At 43.0% G+C, this 21,675-nt stretch overlaps 1 protein-coding gene across 2 annotated transcripts in view; it reads right to left on the bottom strand.

Moving 5' to 3' along the window:
- Window positions 1–2,395: 2,395 nt before the first annotated feature.
- Window positions 2,396–21,675, bottom strand: part of MIER1 (MIER1 transcriptional regulator) — a 59,749-nt gene continuing 40,469 nt past the window's right edge. For both annotated transcript variants that reach the window (XM_060231974.1, XM_060231976.1), the window contains 4 exons: window positions 17,630–17,724; window positions 15,545–15,672; window positions 8,407–8,546; window positions 2,396–5,380 (listed from right to left, as the gene is read on the bottom strand). In XM_060231974.1, the coding sequence (XP_060087957.1) occupies window positions 5,055–5,380; window positions 8,407–8,546; window positions 15,545–15,672; window positions 17,630–17,724 (689 nt within the window). In that variant the 3' untranslated portion in view covers window positions 2,396–5,054. The remainder of the gene's footprint in view (window positions 5,381–8,406; window positions 8,547–15,544; window positions 15,673–17,629; window positions 17,725–21,675) is intronic.

Below are 21,675 nucleotides of genomic sequence, written 5' to 3'. Positions count from 1 at the left end.
TCAAGAAGGGACTTGGATCATTTAAGCAGAGTGCAAAAAGTGCTGGACCAAAATGCCACTATACTCCACTCCCTTGACCACAGGTCAGGGATGGCCAAACTGTGGCTCAGGAGCCAGATGTGACTATTTCACACATATTGTGTCTCTCTCAAAGCCCCCCCCCCCCATTGGCCAGCTTGGAGGAGGCATTTCTCTCTTTAAATCATTTATCCAAGCCAAACCAGCCAGTGGCTTGGAGAATGCATTTAAAGTTGCTTTCTTTCCAACTCTCTTCCTTTCCCCCTATTTGCCTGCCTCCTTCCTGCTCTCAAACATCTGACATTCATGTCTTGTGGCTCTCAAGCATCTGACATTTATTCTATGTGGCTCTTATGTTAACCAAATTTGGCCACCCTGCCACAGGTACTATCTGTACAAAGATACTTCTTTGACCACCTGACCTATAGAGCTGTGCTACTGTATAGAAACTGAATAAAATACAATAAACATTTTTAAATTGTATACTTTTGTAGCTTAACCCACAACTTTTCTCTTCTTACAGTATCAAATGCTACTTTTAAGTTAAAAAGGCAGTGTATAGTTCATTCATGTTTAAATATTTCTCAGCCAAATGTGACAAGATTGTCCCATTATACATTATAAAATTATCCTTCCTGAAGCCAAGTTGTTCAGGGCCCAGAATATTGCAGTCATCTATCCAAGACATCACTTTGAGTTCCAAATACATGGTACACAATTTGCCCAGCACAGAAAGCAAATTAATAAGCCTATAATTTGCAGGATGTGAGTACTCTTATTTTTGTAGATGGGTACCAAAATTGATGACTGTTGATTGGGAAGGATTTAACCCGTTTGATCTAATGCAGTGAAAAAGCCAACTAGAAGTGAATCTCACCTTCTGACACTATCGTGCAGTCCTTTCGCTGCAGACATTTTCCTGCCAAAATGAATATTCTAGGACTGGCATCCTGCACCACTCTCCCTTAACCCACAACTACTACTGTGCAACCAGGGGTTGTTTTCAAGGGGAGGGACCCAAGCGCTTCTGCCTCTGCCTCAGCACAAGCTTCTGTGGGCTCACTGGCCCAACTGCACAGAGGAAGAGTCCTCGCCTCCTTATTTGGGGAGGAACAGGATGCTCTCCTCTGTGGAAGTGAGACCATCCACAGCTCCCTTGATGTATGATTTCCTTCTGTAGCCTCAGCTATACAACTCCTTAGGAGGGAGAGCATTAGAGGAGGTAGAATTCGAGAGAGAAAAAACAATGTAGAAGAAAAGGCTGTGGGAGCCCAGTTCAGGAACTCCCACATCCCACACACACCCGTACTCCTTGGCAAGGTAGGAAATAAACTGACAGTAGGATGAGCCACTGTGGGTACAAAGTTTGAAACTAAGACCTGTCCCCTTAACTTAATGAGAGCCAGTTTGGTGTAGCTGTTAAGTGCACAGACTCTTATCTGGGAGAACTGGGTTTGATTCCCCACTCCTCCACTTGCAGCTGCTGGAATGGCCTTGGGTTAGCCATAGCTCAGCCCCACCCACCTCATAGGGTGTCTGTTGTGGGGGAAGGAGATAAAGTAGATTGTAAGCCGCTCTGAGACTCTGATTCAGAGAGAAGGGTGGGGTATAAATCTGCGGTCTTCTTCTGATTCATTACCCATGCTAAGACACCTTCCCCCTCAGACAGAGAAGCCTGGATCCCAGTGTCAGTTTGTAGTAGAACCCAACTTAATTGCTCACGACTATCTACCTTTTATTTTTGCTTCTTTAGTTTGAGGCATGTGATTAACCTTATGTTGGTAACTACATGCACAGGTATGGGCAAATCTGTTTGTACTAGCAAACTCAGCACATCTGCATAGTTACGGATGGAATGGTCTTATTTGCTGTATATTTCACCTCCAACAAGTCATGGATCCCAATGATTCCAGAATGGGGCATGCAGGACTTCAATATATTTAAGACAGTTCTATTGAAACACTGACTGATATTGCACTAAGAACCTAAGCCACAGCTATTGTTAGAATCACATCCCCTTCTGTGCTGTGCCATTGCTTCTGAATACTGATGAAAACCTGTAACTCAAGGATATGCCACACAGGTGGTATAGCTGTCCGGTAGAAACTGGTCCTCTTTTCCTAAAGTAAACTCCTCTTTGGTGATGCAAACTTTTCTGGAAGCAGAGCTCGTTACTATCACAATGTATTCTAACAAATTTGCAATTACAAACATCTGTTTATTTGCTGGAATTTCTTTCTGAGCTACCTGAATTCAGTTTAACAGAGGATGGTACATTTTACTTGTAAGGAGGTCATGTTAAGATTAATGCTAAATATTGCCCAAATACTCTAAAGGTTTAACAACAAATATTCTCCTAAAAGAAGAAGCTCCAGTCTTAAAATATAAACAATTGCATTTATATAAGCATATGTTTAAAAAAATACTTTAATAAGCTTTTCCAGAATTGCAGACAGGGAGCTAGGGAAGGGACATAAGGATTACGAACAGTGCAAAAGTACTATGTGAAAAATTTATAAAAACTAATTTGCAAATTTTTAAATTTCTTCCAAAATATCACTTTCAATTCTTTATAAAGCCCAACAGTTAGATCTGTTGAATTGAAGATTTGAATTAGACTGCACGCAATGCATTTCATGGATCAGGACACACTGTCCAGCTGGACACAACAGTGCTTCAAAGTATACAAAGTACTATACACAAGCTGCACTGACATTCAATTCAATTTGGAATCAAGTGGAAGTTTTTAATCTATTCCAAACTGTATTGAAAGTTTCTTGAACAGGTTACTATATTACTAGATTTTAAATAGTACTACTAGTGCAATGTCTTATCAAGTTATAGTGGCTGCATTTAAAAGAACATGAACAAAATATTGTATATAAACACCTGCATAAAGAAAATGCACATTACAATTAAATACTTAAAGAACAGCTGAGCATTACATATTGATTACGGAATGTCAGGACTTTTTCTTAGGCATACCTTTAAAGGTAAGATTAAAGATCCAAGTAATTTCTGAACATATACACAGTGCTATATTTTACTTACAAGCCTGAGAACAATATATTTATAAACTTTCCTATGAACTGTTTTGCAGTCATTTCCAACTTGCAAAATATATAGATAGATAAGTAACAGAAAAATAGGTTGCAAAGATTTCTAAAAGCATTGCACTGCCTTGTTCTGAAACATTTTCTAAAGACAATCTTTGATACAAGGCTATGAAAACTTTGGATTCCCATATAAATAAAACTGGGATTTGTCAACCATGGCAGCTCCTTAAAGCAGTAAGAATTTAACCTATAAATCTGCAAAATGACACTGACTGAGATACACTGCTATTGAGCTGCTAACAGAATAAATATTAGCCACGTAATGTTAAGTTCTAGAATTTATCCATAACATTTCATGAAAAACGGGGCTAAATTAATTTTTAAATAATTCCAGTGATGTCTACAATGAAATTACATCAGTCTAAAAAAGCCTAGTTGGGGTTTATAATCAAGGACAAAACACTGCTGAAGGACTAAACACTCAGCCAAGTCCACCACAATATTCAGGTCACTTGAAACAGTGTGGTCAAAACTTTTAAAGGAAGCCTCAGGACAAGTAGATGACTTTAAGCATCTAATAGACAAAAACTGTTTTTTAATGAGTCGCTATACATGGCTGTATTTACCTATCAAGGGACAGATGCTGTAAACCTCATTCATGGCCATTATCCAAATACTTCATTGGATATTCCCATCCACATTGTCAGTGATTTCTAACAAAATATTTTTTAAAAACTAAGCACATCACCAGTGCTTATGGTACTGCAGACAGATTCATGTGTGTATTCATTCATATATGCAACAATTACTATTCACAAAAACTCTTCTGCTTCCCAAGAAGTAGCACGAGTCCCACTAAATTTCCTTGGATACTAGTTCAGGCACTGCCTACGAACTGCATTTGCCTCTCATCAAAGCAGTCAGAATAATTTGACCTATTTCCTAATTTGTATTGTGCTCACTGAAATGTAAAAATAATAATGTAATGTTTGAACTTGGCTATTAAGATTTAGCCATTAAAGCATTTTGCTGATTTTAAGGTTTTATTATCATAAAAATAAATCTAAAAAAAATTAAAAAACCACAACACTTGTGCAATTAAAGCACAAGAACTCTAAATTCCAAGTCACTATTTGTCTCAAGACAAATTTTTAGTATTCATAACTGGGTGTGAATTTAAATATTGAATCTTTTACTGCTTTTTGAAACATGATTTGATTACTTTTAATAAAAAAGCTTTAGCAAAATAAAACGAAGCTGGCAGATTCTTCTGAAGATCTCATAAAAGTTTACCATACTGTACAAGTTACGAAAATTACACACTCTTGTTTTTAGAAATGACACCTCAATCATGATGTAAGTATGTAAAAATCTTTCAAAGGCTACAAAGAATCTGGAAAAATACAGAATGTATTTTTATATCCAGATAAGAATATGAAAAGACATCACTGATGTCAACAATTTTACATATACAAACCTGACTTGGTTTATTTTGAAATATTTCTATATAAAAATAGTATTTCACATACAACTTTCAGGATTTACAGGTATTCCTTAATCATCTAATAGTTTCTCTTCCTGTGGACAGAAAAAAAACTCTTAACAGCTATTTGCTTTATAAATTTTATATTACCTTTTGATACATAACCTTACAAAATTTGAAACTCACTACTTCGATAGTTTAATGACTTTAAGGGGATTTGCAGAGAACAGCATGTATCAACAGATGTTTCCTTCACAGACTAAGCGGGAAGATCTGTTCAACAGTGTTCTCCCATTCACTTCACCTGCATTACAGGATTTTTTTTTTTTAAAAGGGTACTATAACTTCATTTGGCCAGTATTCAGAAGCCCTGAATATGTATTGCAAAATATCAATAGAATTATGTTACTGAATTTGAATCAGTAAGGTAAGGTAACCTATCAACCCTGAAAATTTCAGACATCCAAGAAATTACTCAAAGTAATAAAACCAAACACTCAGTCATCCACAGTCTCCTGTTCTTCTAACTTTCCATGAGCCACTGGTTCTTGGAAAAACTCTGAGGATCCTGGACTCTCCTTTCCACTACTGTTGACTCTTCTCCTCTTTGCAGACCTTTCATTTTTTTCTTCAAAATCATTTTCATTCCTTGCATTTGAATGGGCAAGTTTCAAATGATTGGAAATATTTTCTGTTTCATAACCATTTGAATCAAAATCCTCAAGTGGCATTTTTTTGCCAGTTGTTGGTCCATTCATGTGCAGTCCTTCAATTTTTACTTCTTCTTTACTGGATAATTCACCAGGTCCGTTAGTGGATATACCTACATTAGAAAAAAAAACGAAAAAAGCAATGTGAACTGTCAGAAGACAATCAAATCAGTGCGACAAATAGGATTTTTCATAGGTGTAACAGGAAAACACTTTAACATTTCATAGCCTAAGCAATGATATTAATGAATTTTGGCTTAGATCCAACTTTCCCAGAAGAGGAAGGATCTTTGCTGATCTCCCCTCCTCATGGTTCCCTGGAAAAATTATTTCTCCTATCTTGGGGATACCCTAGGATGTGATGCGTGAGGTTGTATAAAGAAGGGGGAGGTGGTGGAACACACCTCATTCCCCCCACATGCTTTTGCACAAATGGAACAAAAGTTTATTTTTTCCTATTTATATGCCCTCTTTCAATACCAAAATGATCCCAAAGTAGGTTACAAGATCATGCCATCCAGAAACCACAGATAATATAGAATCACAACCTAAAAAACAGATATATCTTTACCTGTGTCATAGGGATTGGGAGTCCAGCTCCCAACCCTCAATGGGATGTCTTTGGCACCTATGTCAAGGTTAAGGATTCTAGGGGTTATCTTGGATTCCTCTCTTTCTATGGAAGCCTAGGTTGCCATCATTGCAGATCAGCCTTCTATCACTTCCAGGCCAGATTATTATAACCCGCTCTATGTGGGGCTGCCTGTGTACTTGACATGGAAATTGCAGCTGGTACAGAATGTGATGGCACCTGTGCTGACGGTGACACCTGTGTGGCTGGTGCTCTGCCAACTGCACTGGCTGCCTATAGAGTACTGGATCCAGTTCAAGATTCTAGCACTGACTTTGTGGCCAGGAACCTGCATATCTCAGGGACCATCTTTCCCCATATGTTCCCTACAGAGCTTTATGCTCAATTTATCAACATCTAGTTGGTCCTGGTCTGAAGGACATCCTGCTAGCCTCAACTAGGGCCAGGGCTTTTTCAGCCCTGGGCCCAACCTGGTGGAACAAGCTTCTAATTGAGATCAGGGCCCTGCGAGATTTGTTACAAATTTCCATTCTTGGCCTTCCTTGCTGACATTCCTGGTCTTGTGGTTAGCAGCTTGATATCCAACAACACTGCTCAGAAGGCTCTGAGTGTTGCTACCAAAGCAACCTTCACACTGGCTCTTCAGCACTAAATTTTAATTATATGAATTTTCATATATTGCCCAAATTTCATAAATTGTCCATCAGTCATAATATTTTATGTGACCTTGTAACCTGCCCTGAGCCTGCTTGCAGGGAGGGTGGAATATAAATTAAAGAAAATAAATAAACAAATAAAAGAGACAAAACTAGCCAAAAGCAGGTTAAACCTACACAGAAGTTCATTAAATACCCCCTACAAAAAACTCAGAATTGCTGAGTAACTCCCAACTAACTTGCCAAATTCTTGTTGGGAAAGAAAGGTTTTTACTACTCTCCGAAACACAAGCATCCCTTAAGAGAAAGGTATTCCACAAACTCAGTGTCCTCACTGAAAATGTCCTATTAGATATTGCCAGTCATCTGGCACATGCAACTATGCCTCATCCAATGACGCCTGTGTCTGGAGAAGCAATTACTGGCAAAGGTGGTCCTTAAGATATTCCATATCCAAACTGCACAGGGACTGCCAATCAAACTGGAACAAAACAGATATACCAGCAAGCTCCAGAAAATATTAAGGCTCCAGCATTTTGGACTAAATGAAGTCTGAGAACTCTTCAAAGGCAACTCCATGTAGACTATAATAATCTATAGAAATATGATTATGTCTGATTTCCCCAAGACAAGCCACAGGTGATACACCAGGCAACTTGTGCAAAAATGATCCCTGCACTATTCCAAAGTGTTCCGCAACATTCAGGAGCAACTAAGAACTGTAGAAGACGACGGCTACAGATATTTATACTTCGCCCATCTCTCTGAATCAGAGTCTCAGAGTGGCTTACAATCTCATTTATCTTCTTCCCTCACAACAGACACCCTGTGAGGTAGATGGGGCTGAGAGAGCTCTCACACAGAAGCTGCCTTTCAAGGACAACTCTTGAGAGAGCTATGGCCAACGCAAGGCCATTCCAGCAGCTGCAAGTGGAGGAGTGGGGAATCAAACCTGGTTCTCCCAGATAAGAGTCCGCTACACCAAATTGGCTCTATAGGAGGGCTGATTGATTCCCCGTATGCAAACTCCACTCTCCCTACACTATTTTGGATCCAAGTCAATGTTTCCCTGACGAGTTTCCAGAATAAGGCAGTACTAGTATATGAAATCAAACATCAATATGATCAATATGAAAAAAAGCTTCTCCACTGGAGCTGCTCAAGAACCTGCTGTCTGCCCATGCACAGGCAGGCACTGCTGCCACTCATTGAGGCAGTGGTGTGCAGACAGGGGAAGAAACAGCAGAAGTTATTGCTGCCTCCTCACTTCCAAGGCTGTAAATGCTAGTCCCACTATTTTCCTGCTGGCTGGCAAGCAGCAGGAAGAACAGCAGGCACTACCACCATTCATCCCCAAGGCAGCAGTGCTACAGCTGGTGGAGAGTAGAAGGAGCAGCCAAGCTGCCCCACCATGCTGTTGAATCCAGCCATCCCATTCCTTTGTGGGCAGAGGAAGAGCACCAGCTGCTGCTGATCTCGGAAGACACCAATGCCTCTACATATAGGCACTATCACTGGGGAGCTGTAGTTGCCACTGCCCCCAGCTGCAAGAGCCAGGTTGGTAGGCAGCCTGGGGAGAGGAGACAGGAACAGTGGTGATGGCCCAGCAGTCAAGTGGGTTGGGGTAATTCCCCCACCATTGCACCACCACTCTTCTTAGTCTCTGTTTGATAAAGTATAATAGAAGTATTATTTGCAACAATTAATGCATGTAATACAATTTTAGATCTTGAAAAATATAATTTTAAGAGTATATAACAACTACCACCATCTCTGTTCACACACAAACAAGAAAAGCAAAGGGAAAAAAGTTCATTGTTTTAAAGATGTTTTTTACAATTTATACATTAGCATGAAAGAATTCAGGAATAAATACTGAAATTTTAGATACCGTTTTGATTACTGTTGCTGGCTGTACTGTCTTCTCTCTCTGAATGGCTGGTGCTGCTGTTAGAAGTTGTGGGTGGAGGGGAGGGAGCCCGGCTGGATGCAGCACTTTCACTTTCATCTAACAGACGGTCCATGTAATCCCTTAAAATGCAAAGTAAACATTTTTGCACTTCAGAAGGTGTTCTATTCAGAAAAGGCTAGATTAATTACAGTGGCTTGAATCAGCAAGAGAAAAAATGCCAATTTAAATAACTGTACTGTGACTTGACAGGCTAGAAAACTGGGCTAAAACAAATAAAATGAATTTTAATGGAGATAAATGGCAAGTTCTGCATGTAGGTAGGAAAAATCAAATGCATTATAGGATGGGGGAGACTTGTCTTGGCAGTAGTATGTGCGAAAAGAATCCAGGGGTCTTAGTGGACTGTACACTGAATATGAGTCAGCAGTGTTATGTGGTGGCTAAAAAGACAGATTCAATTTTGAGCTGTTATTAACAGAAGTATAATCACATGAAGTTATGGTATTGCTTTGCTCTGCTCTGGTTAGACCTCACCTGGAGTATTGTGTTCAGTTTTGGGCATAAAGAAGGATATAGACAAGCTGGAATGTGTCCAGAGGAGAGCAACAAAGACAAGGGGTCTGGAGACCAAGTCCAATAAGGACAGGTTGAAGGAGCAAGGTATGTTTAGCCTGGAGAGTAGACAACTGAGAGGTTGTGCAGAATTGTTTTCTGTTGCCCCAGAAGGTTGAACCAGAACCAATGGGTTGAAATTAAATCAGAAGAGTTTCCAGCTCAACATTAGGAAGAACTTCCTGAGAGAGTGGTTCCTCAGTGGAATAGGCTTTCTCGAGAGGTGGTGGGCTCTCCTTCCTTGGAGGTTTTAACGCAGAGACAAGATGACCATCTGACAGCAATGCTGATTCTGTGAATTAGGCAGATCATGAGGAGGGCAAGAAGGGTTGCATCGATGCTTAGTTCTTTTGGCCCTTTTTTACATGCCCAGGAAAATGCTGCTTGCCACTTTGGATTCATTCAGCAATTTTTCTCCAGGCCAGTTTGGCAAGGGATCCTGGAGGTTTTTGCCATCTTCTGGGCATGGAGCAGGGATCACTGGGCGGTGTGTGTGTGCAAAGTATTTGTGAATTTCCTGTATTGTGCAGGGGGATAGACTAGATGACCCTGGAGGCTCCCTCCAACTCTTATGATTCTTTAATTCTACAAAAACCTATTGATTCAAAAATGAATAAATCAACTATGCAATTTAAAAATGTTTCTTAAATATCTAAATTAATCTTTTTACTATTTTAGAAATGATATATTACAGGCTGCTTATTTTTACACTGTGTAGTGCTCCAGATAGGGTGTCTTTTATAATCAGTAATCAAGTTTCCCCAAACAGATACTAGTTGGAAATAACACAAGAAGGCATTTGTTTTCTTTGATTCTTTCTGCTTTAGTCTGTCCCTTCTGCTTTGGCATGAAACAAGCCTGCCTTACCATTCACCCTCAAAAGTAAGCAATCTTAGCCAGAAGCAAGGGTTGGTAGGAACACCTTATCCAAATGCATCAAGTACATAACTCCTGTTGCAGCAAGCCAACCCTTGCTCACCATTATCAAGACTTAAAATAACTGCATACACTACTGTGAGGTATGACTGACAAAAGATGATCTTCTTCGTGGTCTCAATGCATCACACTGATGGGAGTAGGCGCCAGCGCCGATCTCGATCGGTAAACTTCAAAGCTGCGGATTTCCGCGCCACCGCCCCAGTGCGCATGCCCAGAAGCCCCCACTGCGCATGCCCACTGGGACGGTAGCGGATATCCCGCCAGTTCTCTTCTGACCGCCGCGCTGATCGGTTGATCTCTCTGCTACGGTCAGTGAACTTCGTTATTTCTACTTTTTTGATATAGTTAGTTAGTATAGTTAGTGTTAGATTCTAGTAGCTGCGGGAGAGCGGGGTTGTTTTTCCCTCCGGGGGGGCCCCCCCTCTCTTCGTTTCCCGCCGTTTTTTTTTGCTTTCCTCGCATGGAAAGACGGTGGGGATTTTTTCACCGCTGCTCCTCGTGTGGGAGTAAAATTGCCCCACCAGACGGACACTCGCTGTGCTTGTTGTGCCTGGGAGAGCGGCATCAGCCTGATTCCTGTGTGCATTGTGCCAAGTTTTCTAAACAAACGAGAAAGAACAGGGCGGCACGGCTCGCAGCGGCGCTGATGGAGCGAGCACTCTCCCCGCGCAGAACTTCTGAACAGGCCGAATCTTCGACCGGTCAAGCGGATCAGTCGAAGTTGGTCGATACCGATCACCCTCCTTCCGATGTCAATCGCCCTCGGAAGCGTTCGGGTTCGGCTGTGGCTTCGGAATCCTCAGTGCCGACAAAGAGGCATAAGGAGGATAAAGGGGTGCTTTCGGAGAAGGAGAAGAAACACAAGAAGCCTGAGAAGCCGAGACGTAGCCAATCGGCAACTCAGTCGTCCCCTGAATCCCCGTCAGATCCGACGGCGCTGGTCGTCCCGCCACTGAAGCTCTTCGCCTTGCCCGTCCGGCGGCCGAGTCCTCCACTGGCATCGATGTCGACCCAATTGGTCATTTCCGACTCAGACTCCGAGATCGAGACCGCCCAACGCTTCGGCACCGATGGAAGCCCGTGTGATTGACTGACTCTGCAGGTCCGAAGTCCCTCCGTTCGGCGGCGAGACCAGCATCGGGATCGATCCTCTAGCAGCCGCTCCCCTTGTTACCGGGAGGGTGATCGCTCGCCGTGTCGCTCTGCAGCTCAGATTCCCTGGGACCAGAGGCAGTGGCAGTACTTATATGGGGCCTACCCCATGCAACCTCCCTTCCCATGGCTTCCACCGAGGCAGATGGACTGGTATCAGGCCTCTGATACATCGTATCGGTCCTGAACATCCTATCAGACCCAGAGACACCCTCCGTCGGCGTCGATGTCAAAGCCTCCCGAGGAAGAACGTCTTCACCACCAGAAAGAGCCTGAACAGCGCACCCCTTCGGTGAAGGCTTCGACTGCAGCGGAGGTGCAGAGGTCTCCACGACTACAGTGTCAGTCTGAGCTCTCTGACTCCCCAGGGGCATCGCCAAGGTCCTCGCCTGATAGAGAGGCATCTTCCCATGGTGAACCTTTCCCTCCGTTGAAGACATCTGAGGAGCAGCCTATCTCGCCCTCGGAAGACCTCAAGTCTTACGGTGACCTCATCAGAAGGATGGCCCAAACTCACTCCCCACAGTGCAGCCGCAGCCGGCGGTGATGGACATTGTTCAACAGGACACTTCCACGGCAGTAGCTCTGCCCCTCATAAATGTGATGCTGCAGACTGCCAAGTCATTTTGGGACAAGCCAGCATCCACGCCTGTATCCTCACGCAGGCTGGACCATATGTACCGGATCCAAGAAACCTCGGCGGAGTTCCTGTACGTCCACCCCAAACCCAACTCCGTGGTAGTGTCGTTGTCCTCCAAGGCGAAGAAGACGCACTCCACACCACCAGACAAGGAGGGCAGAAAGCTGGATGCGATGGGCAGGAGGCTGTACTCTGCGGGCTCCCTGGGCGTCAAGATCGCGAATTACGCAGCATGCTACGGCAGGTACCAGTATGCCCTGTGGGACCAAGTTTCGACCATCCCGAGTTCCCTTCCTGAGCAAAGCCGGGCTGCTCTCAAGAAACTCCAAAAAGAAGGCATGACTTTGGCGAAGCAGCAGTTGAATTCTGCGAAACACTCAGGGGATACATGCGCGAAAGCCCTGACTACTGCCATCTCCTTGCGGAGACACTCCTGGCTGAGATCCACGGCTCTTCAGCCTGACACGCAGGCCTACGTGGAGGATCTCCCGTTTGATGGCACAGGCCTCTTTAGTTCAAACACGGACTCGGTCCTTCAGGAGCTGGATAAAAGCATCAAAACATCCAGGAACCTGGGGGTCTCCGGGCCGCGTCCACAAGCTAAGAGACAGTGGCCTAAGACTTGGCTGAAGAAGCTTTATTCCAAATCCCCAGACAGGCCTTGGCGATCGAAGCCGACAACATTCACCAGGCCTCCCTACCAGGCTAAACCAAAGTATTCCCCGCCTTCCACCCAGACGTCTCGTCAGAAAGGTGCAAAGCAGCACAAGCAGGGCCTTTGACTCCCTACCAGCTCTGAGAGGCCCTGTGGACTCGGACCTTATCCGCCTTTCCAGGTTCTTCCCTGCGTGGTCCCGTATTACTTCGGACCTCTGGGTGTTATCCATAATCTGGCTGGGTTATGGAAGAGTTTTGCCATCCCCCACCTTTCCCGAGGTTTCTCTCCACTGCACCCTCGCAGACCCTCCGGGAGCAGGTCCAGTCCCTCCTCCTCAAGCAGGCCATCGAACGGGTCCCCACGAACCAGAGGGGCCTCGGGTTTTACTCCCGTTACTTTGCGGTTCCCAAACGGGACGGTGGCCTTCAGCCCATTATGGGCCTGCGGGCCTTGAATGTCTTTGTGAGGTGCGACAAGTTCCGGATGACTTCGCTGCCCTACATCCTTCCTCTTCTGGGGTGCGGGGATTGGATGGCAACGCTAGATCTGAAGGATGCCTATTTTCACATCTCTATCCATCCCCGCCACCAGAAGTTCTTGCGCTTCACCGTTGGAGACGATCACTTCCAATATCGGGCCCTACCGTTCGAAGATCATCAGTTACAGGTAGGAAACCTGTTTTTCTCCCTCACTTTACAAACTAATATAATTTCCATACATTTGTATGTGGCTATTAATAAGGAGATTATATTCATGCATTAAATGCAAACTTTGTTTTAAAAGGTTATTTTTATAAGAAAATTATAACTGAAACTTGAAACAAATCAGATTTTCCATTTTTAGAAACCACTGATTTTTATCTACCCTGACAATAATATAACATAATATTAATAGTTAATGTATTTCTGTAACTGAATTTCTAATTTAAATGTAATCAAATATATATCATAAACCTGAAATTTACCGCATAATGATCAAACCTATAAAGAGTTTGATTATACCACAGAAATTCCATAGGTACTTTTGTAAACATGTAGACTATAATATTTTATGGTGTGAAATATTTGGGTTTTTTCCTGTGCATTCTCTACAACATAATTCTAATAAGGAAAAAAGATGGAATTTGGAATTTAAAGCCCAAAGATCAGATAATATATACAAATTTATTTTAGATTTTGTAATGCAAGACAATGCAGGGGGGAGCAGTCCTCCTTTTGCATAGATATCTATAGACTATTAGCCACCTGTAGCCATCTGCAGAGATCCATGGATCGGGCTCATGTGCAGGCTAAAGAGATTTTTCTGTACACCTGGAGTAACCCCCAGGCTTGCAGAAAACCCCTAAAGCTTCTAAGGGGGGAGGGAGAGATACAACCCCCCCCCAAACAGAGAATAGATTATTGCGCAAGTGCATGGAACTGTTCTCTGAATGCAGGCAGGTGCATGAGGAAGAGAGGGGGAGGGGAAGAAGGATCATCACACCTGTCTGGATGCTGCAGATGAGGAGGAAGACAACGATGAAAAGACCAGAAGCTACTGCTGCTGACTGCTTCTCAAGCAAGTAAAGAGGAGTCTCAGCACACTCCCATCTAGGGCTCTAGTGGGGGGAGGAGCAGGCATAGTGACTCCCCACCTCCTTGAGCAACAACCATGTGATGCAGCAGAACCCACCGCAGCTGGACTCTCAACACAGAGCACAGGCAAGTGAAGGAGCCACTGCTGTTGCCAACCATCCACTTCCATCAATGTAACAAAGAAACCCTCCCCTCCAATAGCTTTCTAGCAAACAACAGTCCACTGGCTGAAGGCAAGCAGGGGAGGAGGTGGGGAAGGTCAGGAGCCAAATGTTTGGTTTGAGTCTGGGTTAGAAGGGGGAAGGACATAGGCGATGGCTAAGGGGCATTGAGGGGACAGAAGCAAGGGGGAATGAGTGACACAGCAGAAGGGATGGAGGGAGACAGAAAGGGGGGGGGGGTTAAGTGACAGGGAAGAAAAGAAACCAGAGAGAGTGACAGGGAAGGAGTGAAGGGAGACAGAAAATGAAGAGACAAGACTGAAAGAAAAGGGGTGCAGGAAAGGGGAAGAAGAAAAGGCAAAGGGAATGGGATGCCCCCTCCCTGCAAGTTCTTTGTGGGTTTCCACTTGTAGTATATGATTTTATAATCCTCTGCAGGCTACTTCTGCTCCAGAGTGCCAAACTGTTTAGAAGTATGCAGACTGCTACCTTCATGGATTATTTTTTAATGTACAATTTCTGCTCCCTTCAAATGGCATGGACCATACGTACTTATAAAGGGATGTCAAACTCATTTACTATGAGGGCCGAAACTTACATAATTGAGACCTTGTTGGGCCAGGCTGGGCCGTGTTGGGCCAGGCCATGCATGTTACTTATTTAAGATTAGGTAGCAGAGATAGAAACTTTATAAAGGACACAGACAAACACAAAGATTTTTTAAAAAAAAAAACTTAAAATAAAACATGTTTAAAACATTAACACTTGTTGGTCTTGAAGGTGCTTTTTTTGTATCTTTCCCATGGGATCCAGGGAACTGGGCAAAGGAGGCTCTGGCTCTTTCTTTCCCCAGGGGACCAGGAGGGGGAGCAGCCTCAGCCAATAGAAGGAAGAGGGGCTTGGCTCAGTAGCTCTGCTGTACAATTGAGAGAGCCTGGTAAAGCAAACTCTCTCTCCCCCCTTCCTCCTCAAGGGAGGAGACTTAGCCAATGGAGAAAATAGATACTTAGCTCCTATGCAATTGAGCAAGCCTTGCAAAGCAAGCTGTGATGAAAAAAGCAAGAGAGGAAGAAGGAAGCAGATGGCAGCTGATAGGAGCCCTTTGAGGGCCTGATTTGGCCCCTGGACAGCATGTTTGACACCCCTATACTACAGCATCAACACATTATGCAGAGTTGATGTTCCTAAGGATTAAGAGCACCTGCAGGTCCAGAAAGGCAAACTTTTCATGTTGTAAGAATGGAGAATTCACACTGGAGAGTAGAAACTACTGCTCAGCAAACATGCATTTTCTACTTCTGATATAACCATCCAGTTTCATACTGATTTTACTACACTGCAAAACAAAGATAAAAGAAGACATGTAAACATCACTGCTTACGTTACACCCGGATGCAGATTGTACTTCTTTTTACCAAATCGTGTTTGCTGAGCAAAGAAGTCGTATCGCTCTGATTTTTTCCACATGTAATAAAATGCTACACATTCACCAACAGATCGTGTTCGTACCTATGAAAACCAATCAATACAACAGTTACAAGTCCAGTCTGATGAGTCTGTACTTACTTCAGAACTTACTTCTTCCCAATATGCACACACTGGATTTGCATTCATAATCAGTTTTATATCTATCCCATTTTTATTCTGCTCTTCCTCCAAGAAGCTCAGAACAATGTACATCATTCTGCCCTCCTCCATTTCTATGTTCATGATACATATGTTCATTTGAGAAGACCAATTCAGTGAAAACTCAAATGGAATACTTTAGATAGGTGCACAGTTTGCAGGGCATCAGAGGCATCAAATACACTTGTAAAAAGCAATCAAGCATCAAGATTCCCTGCCCTCCAAGTCACATGCCACTAAACTGCTTGCTTTATAAAGCTTAGAGAGGCAGAGTAGATAGTAGCAAGCAGCATTCTCCTATTAGGAAACATTTAATGTTACACAACAGCTGTGCTGCCTCACTCTCCATTTTATAGCTATTTATTTCAATAATAAAGGCTAGAACAGGAAATTCTCTTACCTAAAATAGCACTTGCTTAGTGATATGCCAGGCACAACACAACAGTACAAATATATACTTTGTATATAACAGTACTGTTGTGTTGTGCCTGGCATATCACTAAGCAAGTGCTATTTTAGGTAAGGGATATATATTTAGGTATATATTTAAGGGAATGATCCTAGATATAGTTAAAACCTTTGTTAAGATCTACATTATCAATACATCGAGATTTCACAGATTCTTGTGTGATCTTTTAACAGGTGAATTAAAGGTTTTGATAGGAAGTAGAGAAAACTGAGCGACAAATTCTACAAAATAGTTCAGTGCCTTAAAGTTGAATGACAGCATTCTACTGGAAATCAATGCTTACAAAATGGCCATGGAAGTACAAGCTAGTGTATTTTCCCATTGGTCAAAACCTCTAAACCAGGGGTTCCCAGTGTGGTACCCATGGGTACCAAAGTGCCTGCTGATAGCTTTTCTGGTGCCCTCCAAGTATTTTTAGAAAGTGAGTGAGCCAAGTTAGGGCTTTTATCCACCCAGGCTTCTGATTGGCTATGCAGATTTTTTAAAATGTTGCTTGGCAGCAGCTGCCACTGCAACACAAGAATCTGCACTATGTTAATGAAATAAAGCTGCAGCAATCATTTTGTGGCTGGCTCCACCTCCTGTAGCACCAATTTCGTGACAGCTATTTTGTTGTTGCACCTACCATGCCCACACACTCAAAAAGTTTAAGGACCCCTGCTCCAAACAGTAGTATCAAAACTTCATTCAAACGAAAACACAGCTCATGAAAAAGCATTGCTGAGGGGAAAAAAACCCAGGAGGATCAAAGGCACACTTCTTAGAGCAACACCAACATTAAGAAAAGACCCCAATAATCCTTAGCCACAATTAATCAAACTTGAAGCTGGCTAGCAAACCCCAGTTAAGCACAAACCAGTTAGCCGTAATCATGGGTCAGATCCGTGTCAAAATTAAAACGTGCAAAGGATGAATGATCAGAGAAAATGTATACTATTATACATTGAACGTAAGAATGACAAGGATCATAAATCAAGATTCAGCATTGCAACCAGATACAAAAGAAAACTGCCATGTCATCAGGAGTATATTTCTTAGGGCTCTAGTTTCATTATAGCTACGACCACTACATTATTCAAACTGGTGGAAGTGCAGCAGAAAACCATATTAAGGACTAAAGTCCTTCTGAATTTTATGGTTAAGGATGTCTGGCATCTGATCATCAAAAAAGAAGAGATGTATAGCAACAATCATTCCAACTCTATTAGGAAGGCACACGTCCCTTTTCAAACTGTTTCTTACATTTGAAATATGAGCCAAAGTTAATACAAATCAACAAGACAAAATAAACCTCCCTTGCCACTGACAGTCACCTGACCCAGGTATGTTTTTTTAAGGCACAAATTGGTATTTTGTACTCAGTTCACTAACCTTGTTTGCCTGAATCAAGTGAAAATCCTTTCCATAGGCCTTCAAACCTTGTTCAAAATTTCTACATTCTTCTTCTGTCCAGACGGATAGCTCCTCTGAATTCAAGAAATACATAATGTATACTATCATTACACATTCCAAAATGAAACAGAACGCCAATTACATACACTGGATATAATTTTAAGACAAAAATGACCAATTCAAAACTATAATGTAAGTTGTACTGGCAACTACTGTGAACTCAACAATACACTTTATTATAAGGAATAGGCCCAGACAGATATTTATTTAAAATAAATCTACCCTGCTATTCTGTGCCCAGACCTCCAGAGTAGCTTATAATAAACTACTCAATCAGAAACAAGGCAAGAAAACCAGCAACTAATAAACATGTAATTAACAAGCTTGTGGGTAGATTTATAATGGCAAAAGTGCATTGAAGTACCTTGGTCCTAAACAATTTTGAACTATTAACAATCAGAACAAACATCTGAAATTGCTCCTGAAAACAAAATCAAAGCCTGGGAAGCTGAACCAAGATCAAATGGCGGGACCCCGTCAACAGGCCAAGAATATTAAATTCTGAGTCTTTTTGGACATGCAGCAATAGCTGACAACACTATGGTTCTTCAGCTAGTTGAGGATCAAGAATGAAGACACAATCCAGTAGATCCAAAAGTGTTTATATTCAGGATATAAACTTGAGGCCTATTCATATCTGTATTTTACTACCGCTAAAGTCCAAAAACAAAAGTAAAAGGTAACAAAAACAAGTCTAAATGCAGTGTTCCAGAAACTTGCAGGTAGAGACGTGACTATTATAATAATTGAACAAAATTTGAGTCCAGAGGCACCACTCATACCAAACAAGTTATTCAAGATGTAGCACACTTCTTCAGATACAGAAGAAACAAAAATTTATACCACGAATAAAATCTGGTTGGTCTTAAAGGTGCCATTGGATTCAAAATTTGTTCTGCTACTTCAGACCAATACAACTACCCACATGAATCTATTATAATAGCCAATATAAAGAAACAGAACAACAAAAAAGGAAGAACGAGATCTTTCCCCAAAATTCAAGAAATCAAAGAAAAATTTAAAGCAAGGTTAGGCATGCTTCTGAAAGATGAGCATGGAAATACATTAACTGAACAGGAAAAATAAAAAAGATGGGAACATCACAATGAAGAACTATACAGAAGAGATGAAAAGATGATGGAATCCTTCAAAGAAGAATCTTTTGAAGAACCACCTGCAGCTTTAGAAAGTGAAGTGAAAGATGCACTGAGAGTAAATGCAAGAAATAAATCACCAGGAGTAGATGGGGTATCAATAGATCTACTTCAAGTACCAGAAATGGAGTTCAAAATTTTAACAAGAATATGCCAATAAATATGGAAAACAAAGCAATTGCTCACAGACTGGCAATGGCTCACAGACATTTCAATTCCAACAAAGGAGACATCAAAGACTGCAACAACCATTGGAACATCACATTAACTTCCCATGTGAGTAAAGTGATGCTGAAAATCTTACAACAAAGACTGCAATATATGGAATGAGAACATTTAATTGTGTTAATGCACAACCTATATTACTCTGGACAAGTGTCAAGAGTCATCTCTGTATTCCTCTTGCCATGTTTTGTGCTATAACCAATTTGTCTGGGTGCATTCTTGCTTTGCTCATCCTCTCTGCATGCTTATCTTGGGAATTTATTAGTTAAGCTGTTTCCACCAACTTCAAGGTCAGATGCTGGGGGAGTATAGCTTAGACACCTGGACTGTGAAACTAGAGGTAGACTCCAAAGGAGGGCGGGAGGGGGTCCCACCAAAACTTGGTTCTTTTGCTTTACTGCGCTTGCACTTGAAAATGTAACGATTGGGGCGAGGGATTAAAAGGAGAGCCCCTGGGCTAAGACGCCAGTAAATAAACTGAATTATTGGACCGTGTTATTCCTTGACTTGAGGTCCTGACATATTGCTAAGACTCACCCACAACCTTAGCTGCCTATCCATCCCCGAAAATGTCAGGAAACGAGAAGGACAAAACTAAGGGAGAGCCAACTAAACCAGGAGTGGCCAATGGTAGCTCTCCAGATGTTTTTTTGCCTACAACTCTCATCAACCCCAGCCATTGGCCATGTTGGCTGGGGCTGATGGGAGTTGTAGGCAAAAAAAATCTGGAGAGCTACCATTGGCCACCCCTGAACTAAACCAGTAGAGGAGGAACCGAAACCGGAGGGACCGAAACTAGTTCCCACCTCTGTTACAGTCAGGAAAAAGGAGTGGGGGCCCAGGGATCTCCGGAAGAGTATTATCGGAGACACATACGGGGGGGGGGGCCCTCCCAGTCAAGGCCCTCGGGTTTCTACAGAGCCTTCCATTCATGGGGGTTCGACGACGAGGGCGAGAACACAAAGCGCCCCCATAGGAGCAGGGCGAAGCACTAGTGTCACAAAGCTGGCAACTGTGAGACAAGATGCTGGCGATAAATGAGTTCCTGGTGCAGGAGATGAGAGGCCTCGCCTGTAAATTACAAGACATAGCTGTTCAAGTCCCTGGGGCGCCACCTGCACGAGAACCACCGGCTGTTCCAGGCGGAGGAGCACCGGGGGGAAGGGGTGCTGGGAGGTGGCGATCCCCCTCCCCCTGCACCATAAGTGCTGGAGGAACCGGTCCAAGTGCCCGGAGGGCCAAGGGTCCACAAAGTGAAATTCGATGGGGATCCAACAAAGCTGGGATATTTCATGGTGCTGGTGAGAGGCCACCTCAGTGTGTGGGCGCGCAACTTTCAGACGGAAGAAAGTGATCTACATTGGGGGCTGCTTAGAGGGAGCGGTGGTGGACTGGTTTGTGACTCTATTTGAAGCCCGCTCCCCTGCACTGAATTCTGCTAGAGAGCTGCTCAGAGTTCTATGACGCCACTTTCAGGACCCCCTGTAAGAAACTAATGTGATATCGGCCTTGCCGGATCTACGGCAGGGCTTGAAGTTGGTGAGAGAATATACCAGTGAGTTCCACCTCTTAAATGCAAAAATACACCGATGGGACAATGGGGCCAGAATTTAGTAATTCAAGAGAGGTCTCAATTCCAGCATCTTTGGGGAAGCCCTCAAAACGGGGGACCCCCAGTTGCTAGTGGACTGGATCTAGCTAGCTTGCGAGTATGACCGCCCTGCACCACTTAAGGCGACTTATGGCGACCCCAGCCCCTCTTTCAGCCTTCTGGTTTTACTCATGACTACTGAGTAAAGGGGGTGGGTATAATAAGGATTTCTAGTCTCTTCGGGGTTCTCTTTTATTTTCAGATAGACGGATAACTATGTATGTAAAACATATGAAGCTGCCTTATACTGAATCAGACCCTTGGTCCATCAAAGTCAGTATTGTCTTCTCAGACTGGCAGCGGCTCTCCAGGGTCTCGAGCTGAGGTTTTTCACACCTATTTGCCTGGACCCTTTTTTGAAGATGTCAGGGATTGAACCTGGGACCTTCTGCTTCCCAAGCAAATGCTCTACCACTGAGCCACCGTCTCTCCCCAAAGGGGACCACTGCTGATTTGCTGCCGATTCCAAATACTCAGGCACCAGAGAACTTAACAAGTAACCACAGATTTTTATTTACATACAGTCTTCAGCTGGGGGGAAGGGATGTATTTACATAGGCTATTTTGTATCTTGGATGAATAACAGTTGCTAAACAGTTCAGGCTTTACAATACAGAGGTTCACTGAGGTATCTCAGGGTCCACAGTTCTTATATTCTTCACTCTCCAAACTCTAATTAGGTTGGCCTCTTGGGCTTTATGTGTCTGGTCTCTTGAGTCAACTGGTGTGTCTACTCTCAGCCCTCCTGACTCCCTCAGACCCACATCTCTCCCTCAGCAACCTTGTTAGTTCTTAAGAGTAGTGTAAATATTTCTGTGACCACTCAGGTCTTTCACTGTGACACTCGATAGTCACTCTCAGCCACCTGGCTGTCTCCACAGAGCTAACAGCGAGCTTCACTTCACCAGAAGTCTCTTCACAGCTCTCTGTATCAG

Source organism: Heteronotia binoei, chromosome 2 (assembly GCF_032191835.1).
Source record: "Heteronotia binoei isolate CCM8104 ecotype False Entrance Well chromosome 2, APGP_CSIRO_Hbin_v1, whole genome shotgun sequence".
Taxonomy (NCBI): domain Eukaryota; kingdom Metazoa; phylum Chordata; class Lepidosauria; order Squamata; family Gekkonidae; genus Heteronotia; species Heteronotia binoei.
The sequence above is the reverse complement of the archived record's forward strand: the minus strand, read 5'-3'. Positions and strand labels throughout refer to the sequence as shown.